The sequence below is a fragment of the Corvus kubaryi genome, unplaced genomic scaffold (genome assembly GCF_017639235.1).
Source record: "Corvus kubaryi isolate FWS band 111438036 unplaced genomic scaffold, C.kubaryi_AGA036_p1.0 37308, whole genome shotgun sequence".
Taxonomy (NCBI): domain Eukaryota; kingdom Metazoa; phylum Chordata; class Aves; order Passeriformes; family Corvidae; genus Corvus; species Corvus kubaryi.
The window spans coordinates 11,249,999-11,265,945 of NW_024581096.1; the positions used below are offsets into that span (position 1 = coordinate 11,249,999).

A 15,947-nucleotide genomic window follows, 5' to 3' on the forward strand; every position below is an offset into this window, starting at 1 on the left:
AATCTCCAACTGTACCTTAACACACTAAGTCAGAGCAAGGCTGGGGTACTGCACACAGAGCACCAGCTTCATTATGGAAGAGGGAGAGGCAGGAGCTCCCACCCTGATGTAATTTTGATGTAATCTGCAGTAAGTAAATGACCCTGCCATAACCTGCATCACGGATGATTTCTCTCCTTGATAAACTCATGGGAAAAAAAATCCATTGAGTGCTATTAACTGCAAAATTCCTGTATCTGCATCAAGATATCTAGAAAACAGCAGTCACTGGAGATAGAAAGGATGGTCAGAGAAGCACCGATGATTTTGTGTTTGGCCTGTTCACACCTCCTCCCACTACTGGCCAGAGACAGAGCCCGTGGTCTCCAGCTCTTTTGAGATTAATTTCCTTCAAAAAGTATTGCTATTTATCTAAGAAGCTTAAATTCTACAAAAGTCCCAGTGCCTACGTGGTGGGATGGTATTCAGGAGTGGACACAACAACACAGCTGTTCAAGCACAGATTGTGTCTGAAAAAAAAAAAAACAACACTAATACAAGAGAAGAAAAGCAAATTAATATTCTATACCCAGTCACAACAGCAGAAACTAATCAGACTGTTAGTCCACTAGTAAAACCACAAGGTTTCACTCCAGCAGCTCTGAAACAGTAATAGATTTTCCCATGAAAACTTGAAAGAAAAGGTGAAAAAAGGTTTGTGTGGTATGATGGAAAGGAATGCCAGACACAGCTTTGGTCAAACATTCCCATTAAATATTTTCTCATTACCCACTAGGTTCACTCACAGGCCAATTTCACTGGCTATTTACCAAGGAGGTTTAAGATAATGTTTACTGGTCTTTACTGTTTTTCAATTTTCTAAGCTTGCTGGAATCTCCCTCTAAAAATTCCTTGTGAAATTAAAAAAGAAACACATGAATAGTTTATATTTTTCCTTCACGGTAGATTTTCTGTTATTCTGATTATATACATCACATCACTAAACTGGAATACAATTGCCTTCAAAAAGTGTTACTATTTTAATTTTATACTGGAAATAAATTACTAAAGATGCCTTTTTTCTTTAGTAATATGGACTAAATCTAACTGAATCACTGAAATTATTTCATTAGGAATGAGAGCAGATCAGGCTTTTTGCTGAGAGAGATACTGGTGCATTTGAGCTTTTATTACACATATAGCATAGCATAACTTCATCTCTGCAATGCCTAAAAACCCCAAAATAAAAAGAGCAAAATTCCATATTTCAGCGCTAGGTAACATGCAAAATGTAAAGAAGTATAACACTTAGTTGCAGAAAACAAACTGAAGTCCTAGATAACATTATGTGCTTATTTTTAATTACACTAATGCTAAATGCTAACTGCTACTTTTGAGAGTATAAGGAAAAAATGGAAACTACGAACGTAGCTGGTAGAAAGCAAGTAATTACTGCACTGCTAAGAAAAATGCTTTGATAAACTACACACAAGATATTAATCTCCCAGTTTACAGACCAATGATCTTTCCAACAAACAGCATTTACTGCTTATAAAACATAAAAGCCAGCTTCTTGAAAATTAATTTGCTTTTAGCATGCCTTTATGCGTTTATATTCCATCAAACACAGTAATTTGAGAAGAACAAGTAAAGAACACTAATGAAAGAGCCAAAAGATACCAACAGTAGAGAGACATTGAAAGAATATACTGCTTTTATTTTGTAAGACGACTTATAGTCATTTTTGTCTTTTAGATTCAGATTGATATGCTACACTGTATTTTCCTTGGATGTGTAGAGTTAAAGTTGTAAGCTAGACAGACTCATTGTACAGATATTGGTACTGAAAATTATGTCATAAGATCAGTATTCGTGAGTCTTAATTCTTCAGCTATTATTTCCATTATTTTCATTTCCACTAAATGCAAAGCAGAAGAATGATGGTCTTAAATTTTGTAACTCCAAATGAAGAAAACCAGCAGCACTAAAACTCCATAGACTAAAGTGATTTACTACAGTCTTAAAAAGTACCATATAAATATCAGCACCTATACAAAGTTATAGTATAAAATTATGAACCTGCTTAGATTTGTACACATACTTAAAATTTTACTACGTTAGTGGCCCCAGTGAAGTTGCTTATTGACAGTTTCCTCCTGTTGGGTCTCAGTTCCGTGTTTCTTTTGTACTTTGAATCAAAGAACAGAAATTTAGCTCTCGATTCTGAGAGAAACTGAGAGCAGGCGGAGATTTTGTGGACTCCCCAGTAGCACCACCTTAGCAGGTAAACAGACCCTTTATTTGCAAGATATAGAAGAAAAAGTTACCAAATGAAAATAATATTTTCTTTGGATGCAAAAAAAAGCAGATTGGTGAGCAGCATTTCTCACTATTTAAGTGGTTTTGGAGCTACAGAATCCACCACTGACAAGCTCTTCCTTCTTGCAGTCTTAGAGCTTAAGTGAAGTTTTTGCACACTGTTACTGACTCGATCAGTACTAAAAGGAGATACCATCATGACCACCTCCAAACACTCAGGTCTAAGGAGTTCGAACTGACTGTTAATGGAATTATGAAACTATTTTTTCCTGTACCCATGGACAGGAGAGCTCCTACAAAAATCTACTTCTTGCGTTTTATCTTACATAGTTGTTTTCCTTTTCTCTGTCATGAAGTTTCAGAGCAGAAACTGAAGCATTCATGTTTTCTCTCAGAAAAAGGGTATAAAGACTTGGTATAAATATAATAAATGGTATAAATACTAAGGCTTGCATGAGAAAATAAAAATCCACTAGAAATTCACATTTGCTAAGTTTGGTTTGTGGTTTGGCATGCTCCATAGGAGAAAAATATAAAAGCCAATTTCTTCTGTATTTGGAGAAATTCTTTAGTACTAAATAAAATTTCCAAAGTCATATAAAACCCCTTTGTATTAAGATTATATGCTTAAGATGAAAACAGGTGTATTTCTGCTCTAGAAAAAAACACATGTTTTCTGCTTTGATAAGAATTCTGCATTTTTAATTTGCAAGACAGCTGCCACCGAAATTATAGGTGTAACAAATCCATCTGTAAGCAGGTATTACCTTACGATGAACTAAAAGCAGGAAAAAGAAAGCAGGATTTGAAAAGAAAAGCAAATACAAAGGTAGATTCTGACAAATGACATCCAGCAGAAGGAAGTTTGGTCTGCTGGGCTAGGAAAGACTGTTGTGCTGGCTTAAAAAAAGGGCAGAAGGAGAAAACACAAAGTGTTTATCAAATGTGACAAAGTTGCTAATCTGACATCCTGCAACAACTAAAGGGACAGAAGCACATATTGCCATACTTATCAGTGGCAATTCTGTTCTAATTTCATCCACTCCTGTTTGTTATCACCTATATGCTTACTTGTATATCACAAGGGTAAAAGGACCTTTTCAACTATGGTATTGAGCTTTTCCCTTCAGTACAAGGGAATAGGCGGTCACTTCAAGCCATACACAGACCCTTCGGTATTACAGGTTCACTACCTTAGGTTTTTATAGTAACTGGTGAGAATGGTGTTCTTGATGGACTTCTTAATGATGTCTTCCTTTCATCCCAAATTCTTGCATTTAGACAAGAAACACATTATAGAGTAACCACTAATTTTGTCACACGGACAAAAAGGAGTTTTGTCACAATAGGGCATTTCATCTTGATAAGTGGTGAAGTAAACCACATAAACATCTACGTATTTTAGGATTTGTGTCTCACTTCACAGATCATAAATCCTTGACACCAGAGCAGGGAAGTTCTACTGTTTAAACACCTTGTCCTAGGATTCTTTTTTTTTTTTTTAAAACTGAAACAAGAATAGTACCTATGCAGCTTACTCTAGCCCTATCTCGTAATTGTGGAGTAGGAAAATGACAATAGTGTTAACAGATAATTACTTGTATAAGGGAAAACAAGCATATGAATACGATTTCATTCATATTTTGAAGAGATGACAAAACTAAAATACATACTGCATCTGTAACTTCTATCTCATACAGCTTCTGGAAGGTCTCACGATAAAAGAAAAACAGCTTCCCACTGCCACCACCTTTCTTAACAGAAGTGCCTGTGACAAGGATTTTATCATCTGGGCTGAAACAACAATCTGTCCTGTTGAAGAAAAGAAAGCATCTTACCGGGTAGATAAATAATTAACATATAGAGAACTTACATATAAATTGCACTTCTTAAAACAATCTTTTCTATTAGTTAGTCCTTTCAAGACAAAGCTTGAAAAAGTCTTTTGTTAGCTGTCATCTACTGCTATAGTTATCAGAGTTATCTGCTACAATTGTTACTACAGTTGTGCACGGGATGTGCAAAATTGGCAGATTCGGTAAAAATCCTCCTCCCAACAAAATTCTCTTCCACTCAAAAGTCTTGCTAGCTTTTCAACACACAAAACAAAACAAACAAAAAAGTACTTTCAAATCTGGTGGTCATCATTAAGTAAAAAAATGTACTAGTCGTGAAATCTGTTTTTGCTGATGATACATCCTTCAGTGATGCAAGGTGGTGTGTTTATATATTGGCCAAAAATGTTTTTCTGTTTACTTTTCCTCTGTGTTACAAACTGCAGTTAAGATTAAGCTGTCCATGACTTGTCTTTCTAAAATCTTATTCCAAAATTACAAACTGTCCTTAGAGGATTTGGCTGTATTACAGCTATAGAAATGCAGATCAGACCAATAATTGAAAACAATACTTAGCACTACACAGTTAAATAAAGTCAGCAGTTCTGACACCATAACCTGAATTCATACCATGTACCTTCATGTTATGTCTACTTTTTGATTCAGTTCTTTTTTTATTAACCAGAGACTAAATAAGAATGAGGTTTAAATCTCATTACACACAAGTAAGGGGCTCCTCCTGAAAGGCTGCTAATCCAATTAGCCTTAAGACATATGAGACTGAAATACCACAAAAATAAGACCTTTTAAAGCAACGTGAATCCCTAAAATAGACAAGAATTGTCACTGCGAGTCCTCCTTGTGCAATACTCTCTGCACAATTGTGGACCTTGTGACTACCGAGGGTAAGAACTCCAGTAGAACCCTTCCCCATTCGGCAAAAATACTGCTATTTCTTCTAGTTGGAAGGAATTAGAATACTTACATCGGAAAGAAGCTGGGCAGTCCATCTGCTGAATTAAGAGGCTTTTTAAATTGTCTAATATCCCATATCTTTAAAGTATCATCTCCTATGAAACAAAAGAGACAAAGGTTAGCAATAAAGAATTCAAGTCAAGAACTTAGGCATGTCAGAAATTTTCTCCCACTAATTCAAAGAGAAGGAGAACAAAATTACATAGCAGAAGTATCCAAAATGGGAACGATTTGGAGGTTTTTCATTGCTAAATGACTATGACAGTGCAAGGTTGAGAAGCTCAACAAGCTGCACTCCAAGTCTATCAGAAACTTCTCCTCAATGACTCAGTGGTAATACCTCCTACCAAGAACCACTACCCACAATGGAATCAGATTCCTCAATCACTAATTTATTCTGTGTTTGTGAGCATTGATGCTTTGCTGCTAGGAGCAAATTTAACTTTCAAGATATCAAAAGAAATTAAAAATGTTGCCATGAATGGTCTAGATCAAAAACTAAACAAGTTTTATACGTGTGGTTTTCACCTGTCCTGAAAAAGCAATCAGGAAGAATAGAAAGCACATGAAAGTCTTCCTCCTTCTTTAGCAGGCAAATAGCAACAAACTGCTATCTCAGGATGGAGAAGACGCTCTGGAATCAGTCAGAAATCCTCAGGGAAGGGGGTGAAGGGAAGCAAGTGAAACCACACTTGCTATAATGAAACCTTTTCACCACGCTACCTTTAGCCACAAAAGCCAAAATCAAGGTTACAGCAAGACATTTGTAGCAGTTCTCATCTGTGTTTGATAAACATGGTGTGACTGCAGGCCAGTAAAAGTCAGGCTGTTTATCCCTTTTTGAAAAGTTATGACATATTAACAAAGTGAGAATAGGGGTAAAAAAAAAAGAGATTAGCTGGTTATTCTCAGAGACATCTACATCTCTGCTCTGATTGTCCTTCTGGAATACATATTTCCAGCATGAGATGAGCTACAGAATTTGAGCTTTGAAGTACCTCACTCAAGCACCTAGACATGTCCTAGCATTTGACAGCAGTGCCTCAGCACTTTTAATGGGTAAAAAGAAGGATACTTAAGCAAGAATTCTATTTGAAAATATCCAGAGATTAATTTTAGAACAAAAAGTTACAAAATCTTCCTGACCTAGGAGGAAAAGGAGGCAAGACCTTCTTTCTTCCAAAGTACAAATCTTGAAGGAAAGTAATTTGGTTATCTACAAGTATTTTGCAGATTCATAGCCTTTGAGCTAAAGAGCTCAAAGGAGGCCTTGGAAATAAAATGTTTTTAAAAGAAGTAGCATGCTGTAACAAAAGAAATCAAGGCCAGCAGTGCCCTTCACAGGGAAGGTAGTAATGTGTGGCCTCGTACATCATGTATGTTTATATTAAAGACTAGGATAACTCCTTACTACAAAATATTTTTAAAAAGTGGACAACTTAAATAAATTATGTCTAGAGCAGAGTATATTTCTGTTCATTGGGAAGCTAAAAAATGACAAGGAAGAAAAATGTTGGGTCCCTGTTTTGGGAATATCTGTTTTCATATTGTTTCTCAGTAGATTCCATCCCAAGTACTTCAAAGCATTTAGTCTTGTAAAATGAGCCCTCCCTTTCCCCTCCCACCCTCCAAGAAAAAAAAACACTTATCATCGAGATGTTACATCTAAAGCACCAGCACTTTATAAATGTATGCAAAGGACACCACTCGGCCACTTTGCAAATCTGAGTAGGGACAGATCTACGGCTAGCAGCCAAGGCTGTTCTGTTCCTAGTGGAATAAGCCTTGACATGATCTTCAAGCTGTAGTCCTGCCAGATTTTAGCAGGAGAAATGCAGTCAGACATGTAGCTATAGCTCCTTTGCTAGCAAGAAAATGTAATGGGCTGGTTAAAAACTTTAGAAGACTCTAGTAGGACTCAAAGCTGTGGTTGATTCCAAGTCAACATTGTCTTAAACTGGGCAGAAACAGATGATTAAGCATTTGGAGAGGAAAAATGCTAGTAGAATGACTTGCAAATGCTATGAAACTTTACCATCATTAAGAATTTGGTCAAATACACTATTCCTAATTAAAATTATCAGTGTGCAAATGCAAATTGGTTCCTAAATCTAATTTGCATTTGGAGTTGAAATCACTGTCACTAAGATTACAGAATATTAACTTTCCTCAGCAGCAAGGGTTATTTCCAGTAGCATCCTTCTATCGATGCTTAGGAGGCTTCTTCAACAGAGCTGCAGTAGTAGTGATCTGTTTTTACTTACTTATCTTATCCTTAAACAAAAGCATATAAACAGAAGTTGAGCAAGTCAGTATGAAGCATTCAAAATAGTCTACTCAGATCATTCAGTATTTTTTATTGATGGCAAACTTCTCCACAGCCTGGTAAGATTATTTAAAGCTTTTATAGCACTTCAAGTAGCATTTCAAACTCTATTTTTTGCCATTTTAATAAGAAAGATACCAACAAGCAGACTCAAAACTGACACAATCAGGTCAGACACCATTGCACCAATGGTATTGAGCACTGGATTTATCAAGAGGCAACAATTAGGTCCTAGAAAAAGAGTCTTTGGTGAAAAAAGCCAGGCATTTTGCAAATGCCCTTTAGTTAAAATAAAGCCAAAGTACTAATACTATGAAGATTTTATCTGATATTTTTCTTTTCTTTTCTTTTCAGAAGATACTGACCAGGAAGACAAGCACATGAATGTAAATAGGCCCAAAAGAAGCAAAAGTGCTGCCAGGAATTCACACAGCCTACAGTCAGCAACACTCTCTTTTAAAAGAGGGAGTCCTGTGTTGAAAGCAAAGCTCGAGGATAGAAATTCTTCACAGAGATCAATGAGGAAAGTAAAGAAACAAAGGAACTGGGAATTTTAAGACGTTACAGCTTAGGAAACGCATAGCATAACAAGCTTACCAGAATATGTTTATCAACTCTGAGCCTTTCTGTGAAGGCTTATACTACAAATGTGAGAGACACCTCTGAACAAGTTACTGGCTTCTGCATTCTGAACTGGTTCTGCAGAAGGAGCTGCGACAACTACAGAACAACCTTTGGAGTCATCCTAGGTTGGGACCAAAGCTGAAGATCTTGTGAGGGAAGTCACAAATTCCTAGGTTGGAACCAAAGCCGAAGATCTTGTGAGGGAAGTCACAAATTGAGGAATCAATACCTACATTTGGAACAGCTCTCAGCATCACCTGCATACATACCAGCCTGATGAAATACTTAAGGGCACCATCCTCCCTAAACATATGGAATGAACATATGAACATAGGGCAAGAAGGACACTAGAAGACTTTCATAAAGCCATTTCCGCTCCAAGTATTGCAAGTAGCTGATTATGCCTATTAAAACTAGTAAATGCATTTTTGGCATTGTCAGAATGAACACCAGTGTTCAGCTTCCGAGAAATAATACTTGACAAAAAACCCATTTGATTTTTAAAATGCTAATGTTTGGATTTACTATGAAGAGCAATATGTTACTACACTACACGAAACGGTCACCATACATGCTGCTGCATGATCCTTGAGCATACGAGGTGTTTCTACCTTTTAACCCAATTACAAACTGACGAAAGAAACACAAGTAAAATGGAAAAAAAACAAAGACCAACAAAAAAATATCAGGAGTCCAAAAAATTTTTTTGTATTTTTACAGTAAGACCCCAAGTCCAATCCTAATTCTTATCTCTCCCCTGCTAAACAAAGAAAATGTTCCCCAAATACTATCCTTCATGGTTTCAAGCATGCAGAAATATCACTTTCTTAAGTTTCTGTCAAGTTACTACCTAATACCCAACAAGAATAAGACTGGAAACTTTCATAAGCAGCTCCTTAGGTTTTCATTTTCCCTTGTGCCTGCAGCTGAGCCATGCCTCATCTTCTCATATCCAACACAGAATCTACATCAGATGCAGGAAAGTCCATCAAGCTTTCAATGAAAGTTCCCATGCCCCAAACAACTATCCTCTCTTTGATCCTCAGCACTTGGCAGGTGTGTTAATCTACAAAAGCTGGATCCACATCTGCTTTTTTGTTGGTACAGATCCAAAGCAATACTCATATTAAAGCACTAACCAAACAAGTCAAAATAAGGTATGAATCCTCCTTACTTTCCAGCATAGTGCACACAGAGCTCTTTTTCTTCTTTTAATACGCTAGACAAAGGTAGCACTTTTATCTACATTTGAGTGGCCAAATTTCTGTGCAGTCTTACATTCTGCAAACAATCAATCAACATTTTATACAGCTTAGAGCGGAGTGTGGTAGATAAAACCTGAGTAAATTAAAGTCTGTTTAACATGAGACAAAAACTGGAGACAGATGAGGAAGAGCAGGCAAGTAAAAGTGCCACATGCAACAAAAACAAGGAAAGGTCATTTATGTGATCTACATTCATAAATGTGAAACAGAAGAGAATTTACATAAATGGAGGTTTCAAGACAGCACTAGCGAATACCCTTCCCTAAGTATTAGCCTTGTTTGCTGTTATATTTAAAAGCACACCAAGGTTTATCCCTAAATTTCCTGAAGTATGTATGTCTGTGTGAATTTTTTTGGGGCAAACACCACTGGCACACAGATGCAGCGTTTTACCTAATGCAGAATGGAAAGACACACAGTTCACATATTTTCCAAGCAGGAGAAGGTTCACACATTGTAAGAGCCTGGTTCAGTAAGGACAAAAAAGCTTCAAAGCTTTTACCTCACCACTTAGAACCCATTCATGATGGGTACAGTGGCAGCAGAACTCTGGATCGAGGACCCTGAACAGCAGATATGAAAGAATACAAGTGCCATTAGTGTCCATATGCCTAGGGCCTTTGAGGATAAGACTACCAAGTCCTTACTCTGAAAGATGTGTTCCGGGAAACAATATCTGGAATCTTTGAAATGTGGCAAGACATACAAAAAATCAGTGAGGCAGCAACCAATATTCGTTGCATTTCACTGCACTGATGTGCACCAGTCAGACACTCCTCCCTTCAGGGACAGAGGCATAGGGAGGACACAGGGAGGAAAGAAAATGCAAGCTACTTGGCTAGAAAATACATCTACTGCTTCAGAGTTTATCTATGAATACCTCTATTCTGGTATTTCGTGTATGTAATCTCATTCTGTCTATGTACCAAACTGACCAGATGTCCCAAACATATGTTAGGCACAGCGTTAGCCGACATTAATGTATACTGCCTCTCCCTAGGCCTGTTTATTTGGCCTTGGGGCAATGCTAATGCATACACAGAGCTTCTGGTTACAGCTGTTTTCCATCCAGACAGCTTGGCTTGTATGCTTGCACCTGCCTGCAACATACTGGGTAGACAAATCTTTGCATGAAAAGTTGTCTTCAACAGACACAATCCTACCCCAACAATGAAGTGAATGAGTCCTCAAATACATCTTTGCCTTCTCAAGTCTTGTTCTGTTATCTAAGACTCTTTTATAAAAGTTTTATCTGAAGTTTACGACACAAGCCACAGTCCTGTGGACATTCCAAATTCTTTTGCCATTCAAGTATATCTTGGCAAGTCAATTCCAGTCATCAACTTTAGATGTTTTTAATATAGATTAGATAAAAATTCCAATTAGGACAGAAAATGACATTGCCTAAGAAAGTTATATGAGGAATTAATAAGTTCAGAACAGAGACAGTGTTATTCAGAGGCACTAATCTTCCAAGGAAGAACTAAGCAACAAAACTGGTCTTTTTTTATTTTTAGTTACGCTAATTATTTCCTTTCGGTGTATTATTACTGCTAGACAAGACGACAGATCAGAAACTGTAATATGATCAGCAAATTTCTCTTAAAATATTTCTTAATTGCTGTAAAATGCTCTTTCAGGAACACAGTATTGCATGGCGTATCAAATAAAAGTAGTAAATTGTGAAACACTTCAAATTTGAATCACTGCTTTCCGATTTCACTACCTTATCTCCATCATAAACAATTACATCTAACAATTACATGGTTTATATGGTTTGTTTAATGAACCATTTCACTTACTAAAGTTAAAACTGTCTTACATTCAACATGTCATAGGGTTCTTTCAATGACCTACCTCCCCGGCTGGCAAGGACAGTACCATCATAGGAAAACATCAAACACGAAGTGTCAGTGCCTGAAGCATGGGCTTGCCTGCAGTGGAACTTTGTATGTACCTGTTTGTCAAACAAATAAAACATTACAAAACAAATTACAATTATAAATTAAATTACAAATGAAACAAACAAGACAAACATTACTTCATAGCATTTTCTGTGCTCTGCTTCTATTCCTAACTCTAAACAGAAACTCCTGCATTTTTAGGAGGTACAGTAGCTGACTATTTCCAACAGCCTTCTAAAAATGTCATATGTGTTTCAGAATAGGCTTTCATAAAAAGAGCTTGAATGCAAAATTTGACTTCTTCACAGGTTTAATTATACAGTACAGATTTACATAGCATCAGCGCTTTTGGAAAACTCCCACTAGCACTGAACAAAGGTAGTTATGCCTGGTTAAGATAAAAATACATTCCAAGACAGTTCTCAACACTCCCCTAAGCAGGCTTTTAGTTTCTAAAACTACCAAAATACAATACACATATTTTGGAAAGGACTTAAAAGGACTGGAAGAATTTACTTTTGCCAAATTTAATCCCTGATGGAATTCATGGCTTACATAATAGAACAAAGTTCAGATACTGTAAGGTTTGTGTTCCATTTAGCTGCAGTAAAATTCAAGTTTGGGAATGATGTATGTTTTCTTTGAATTATTTCTATATTGCTGATAATCCTAAAAAAAGGTTGAAATTCTCTTCAAGTTCACATTTTGTTCTTGTATGGAGATCACTTCTTATTTATTAAGTCATTATTTGGTAAAATACCTAAAAATTCTATTAAAAATTAAATTCGATTTAAATTGTCTTGGAAAATTAAGTTTTCCCACTTTCCAAAAACAAAGGTGTCAGCTAAGATTCCAAGACAGGAAGTGGAAACACAGGAAGGGGAAAAAAAGGAAAAAAGGGAAAAGACAGAAACAGAGACAAAGGAATTTGAGACAGGTTGATTCCTTTTTTAATACCTAGGTAACTATGCTTTTCATTTGCCCTCTTTTCATAAAAGAAAACTAATTCATATAGTTGAAAAATTAAACATTCAAACTTAAAGGTTGCCAGTGCAACTGTACCTCATCTTCCCATCTGTAAGATGAGGATTAAAACACAGAGGAGAAGATGACAAATTAGTGACTTGAAGTCCTTTCTTTTATTGTAGCGATGAGCAAAACAAAAATATGCATAGAAGCGTATCTTTTCACAGGAGAGGTTAAACAACATGCAGTAAAATCAGACCTAGAATCCCACCCTGAACAGTAAGAGGACAAAACACTGAGCAGCTGCTCAGTGATTTCTAAACAAACTATTCGTTAAAAGAGACACAATTCTACAGAATAAAAACGGACAATGTGATCACAAAATGCAATCATACAGACTGATTTAAGCTTGCACAGGAATTCTCAGTTAATTTATCTTCTAATTTTTGACTATGGACCTTACTAAGGCTCTTTTTATGGGCTATTTTGTAAGTAAGAGAGACAAACTAGTAAAGTAATTAATGTTGTTTATTTTAAAGAATATATTCTTAAATATATTAATGTTAAATGTTCTATATTTGGTTCTAAAGCTAGAGAATCTTTGTGTGATGACATTAATAACTATTGCAAGCTTCTCTTGGTGTGCAGATTTAGTCAATCATTGAGAGGAGTCACTTGAGGCATTCCCTCCACAAATGACTATTCAACAAAGGGGGACTTCAAATACCAAGAACATGTTTCTTACAGTATTTGAACATAGAATGCAATGGCCTACATTTAGCCATAGTAATTGTTTTGAAATTACTGTCACTTCTAGCCAATTATGCATACCCCGGACTCTATGAACAGACTGCAGTTTACGACTGTTTGTCTTTGGTGGGAGTGTTTATTAATACTAAAAAAACATATTTTGTGCATCCAATTGCATAAAATTTTCCAAGTATGTGGGAATGTGTAAAGAATAAAGTGTGAATTCGTTACCAGGAAATAAATTTTCTGTAGTATTCGTTGAATGTTAACAAGCAATTAAAATAATATAATTTTTTGTCTAAGAAATACCATGAACTCTTTCAAAAACATCATAAATGGTTAATATTCAAACTTTTAAAAATGCCAGAAAGATTACATTATGATATAAAGCTAATTCAAATAAATTGAAAAAACTTCATTTGGACTCCACAACACTCCCATCCCTCCAGGCAATGTCACACTGGCATACATATATTAAAATACTGTTTTTTTCACTTTGCTGCCCAACTTAATGTGAGGGTGGAGGGTTTTTTCCTTTCATTTCATCCTCAATCAATCTGAAATTCTTTCCTCCTGCTTTGTGTTGGATCCAAATTAAAACACAGAAAAAGATCTGGGGTCCAACTAGTGCCTTTTCTTTTATGTTTTACAAGTAAAAACCCAAAATGTCTATCTAGAGATAGATAGCAAATCACGTAACAGTTCAGAATTTGTGTTATTTTCCTATGGTCATATGATCTTATTTAGCATTAATTTATTAATCCATTAATAAAATCTAAACCGTATCTTTCAGGAATTAAAGAACTCATCTTAAATTGGCCCCAAGTTGTGCCAGGAGAGGTTTAGATTGTGTATTAGGAAAAATTTCTTCACTGAAAGAGCTTTCAAGCATTGGAACAGGCTTCCCAGGGAAGTGGTTGAGTCACCATGCCTGGATATGCAGATGTGGCACTTGGGAACATGGTTTAGAGGTGGGCTTGGCAGAGTTAAGGTTGTATGTAAGATTGTAAATAGGGGGACTTGATGGTCTTAAGGGTCTTTTCCAACTGAAATGACTTTTTGACTTCACATCATGCACTATAGAGGCTTCTCAATAAGTACCTATACTCTGAATAGTGTTTACCCTTTTTCAACTGGCCTATAGAGAAATGGAAACAGCAGCATACAGATATCAAAGACTGACATTATTTGCCCTTAATGACAAAAATGAAAACAAAAGAACAAGTTCCACCCAACTCTATCCAGCTTCGATGCTTTAGGATTTCATGTAAAACTAGGCTTGTCTGAAAGGCCTAGTAAGACTGCATGAGCAATTCTATTTGTCATTCAAAATAAATTTGCTCAGTTTACCAGTAAAAAGATTGTTTTCCTAACTTTGAGCTCTGCAAGCTTGCCCTCCATATATTATTCTGCAAAGGAATATAACCTTGAATTGTAGTACTAAATCAAACATTCTAAAATGATTGAAGGTTGAAAAGAAGTTTTTATACATACTGGCAAACATTCATTGCAGTTCTCAAAGAAAATAATGGGTTTGGCCTCTGACCTCTTAATATTTTTAACAGATGTCTAATCTTGCTAACAAATCATTAGCAAAAAAATTGTTATCAGAATGTTTCTTGCTGGAAAGACATGAAACAACAGAACCAACGTACCCAATTCAAAAGTTTGATTACAGAAGGGAAAGGGAGAGCATTGAAACATAACATAAAGATGTCAAGATAATTAGGGGAAAGTGTGTCTACATATCTCCTTCATTATCCTTTCTCCTTCTGTTGCAGAGGTGCCTGCTATTATGAAGTAATAGTCACGTGCCATACAAAATTTGACAAGTTCATCAGTCCTTAACATTTTTAAAGGTTTAGTTACTTCAGCAAATTCTGCAGTAAACCACCATCTTCTGCAACTTGTTTAAAGGCTTTCTAACAAATAATTCCAGCAATGTAAGCACTTTCCTCCTAGCTTTGTATTAGCACGTATATTTTTGTTAAGCAATTACAGCTGACTGTACTTGTGTGCAAAATGAGATGACAGGCATAAAACATGAAGCACATGTGAGAAAGGACACAGTTGCATGTATCAAAAAAACCTAGAAAAACAGATAAATGTCAGGGTTTGCAATATTGCCACAGTCCTCAGGGAGGACGAGACCCAGAAGATAAAAGGAAACCAGAGAAAGGACTGGGAAGGGGTGGGGGTGGGGGCAAAGGTATGTGACTGGAGGAACATCAGCAATGAGTATCCCTTGTACAAAAAACTGTATGGACTGAAGAGGACCCATACAGGAATTGAAAAAGACAGTGGCCACATGAAGGTTTTATCACAAAAGAATGATCTGCAACAGAGCCACATAGCTACAGCTCTGTGTCCCAGAACTGCTCTCCTGCTCCAAAACACTCAATAAAACTTATTCTAGGAAAAAGACAGACCTACTCAGTTGTTCACCTCAGAAAGCCAAGCCACATCCATGAGAAAAATAACAGTATGTTTAACTGATGGAATATTTGAACTTTCCACATTGTTTCTGGGATACAGTATTTCACAGTAAGCCGACACTTTCCCAAGATTATAATGCTTCCCACATTCTGCCCCCCCTGCTTTTCTTTTAATGAAACATTGAATGTCCCAGCCAAGACATTCTTCTTCCATCTTATTCCTAACATCTTCTAGATTTTTTTTAAAAGCAGACGCAGTAAATTAAGGCAGGCCTTGGGGAAAGTGAGACATATAAAGATGGCTATATCAATCTTTCTCTGTTATACAGATGTGTAGCAAAATATTACTTATTTATTAGTGTGAACACACTCAACTATACAACCACAATCTAGATTTATGCTGGTTTCAAAGATGAGGCAGAAGGGCAGCACTAGGTCAGCAGAGATGCCCAACAAGCAAGTCCCAGGCCACATACAACTAGCTGAGTTTTAAATGGGTCTTTTCACCTAAGATACCTACAGCAAAATAAAATAGCTCACACTGACAATATTTAATTGCAAAAGTTGTA

The 15,947-nt window shown here is 36.3% G+C and overlaps 1 protein-coding gene across 2 annotated transcripts in view; it reads right to left on the minus strand.

Annotated features, from left to right (window-relative positions):
• Positions 1–15,947, minus strand: part of WDR70 (WD repeat domain 70) — a 128,150-nt gene that overhangs the window by 24,342 nt on the left and 87,861 nt on the right. For both annotated transcript variants that reach the window (XM_042028466.1, XM_042028467.1), the window contains 3 exons: positions 11,181–11,280; positions 5,119–5,203; positions 3,972–4,110 (listed from right to left, as the gene is read on the minus strand). In XM_042028466.1, the coding sequence (XP_041884400.1) occupies positions 3,972–4,110; positions 5,119–5,203; positions 11,181–11,280 (324 nt within the window). The remainder of the gene's footprint in view (positions 1–3,971; positions 4,111–5,118; positions 5,204–11,180; positions 11,281–15,947) is intronic.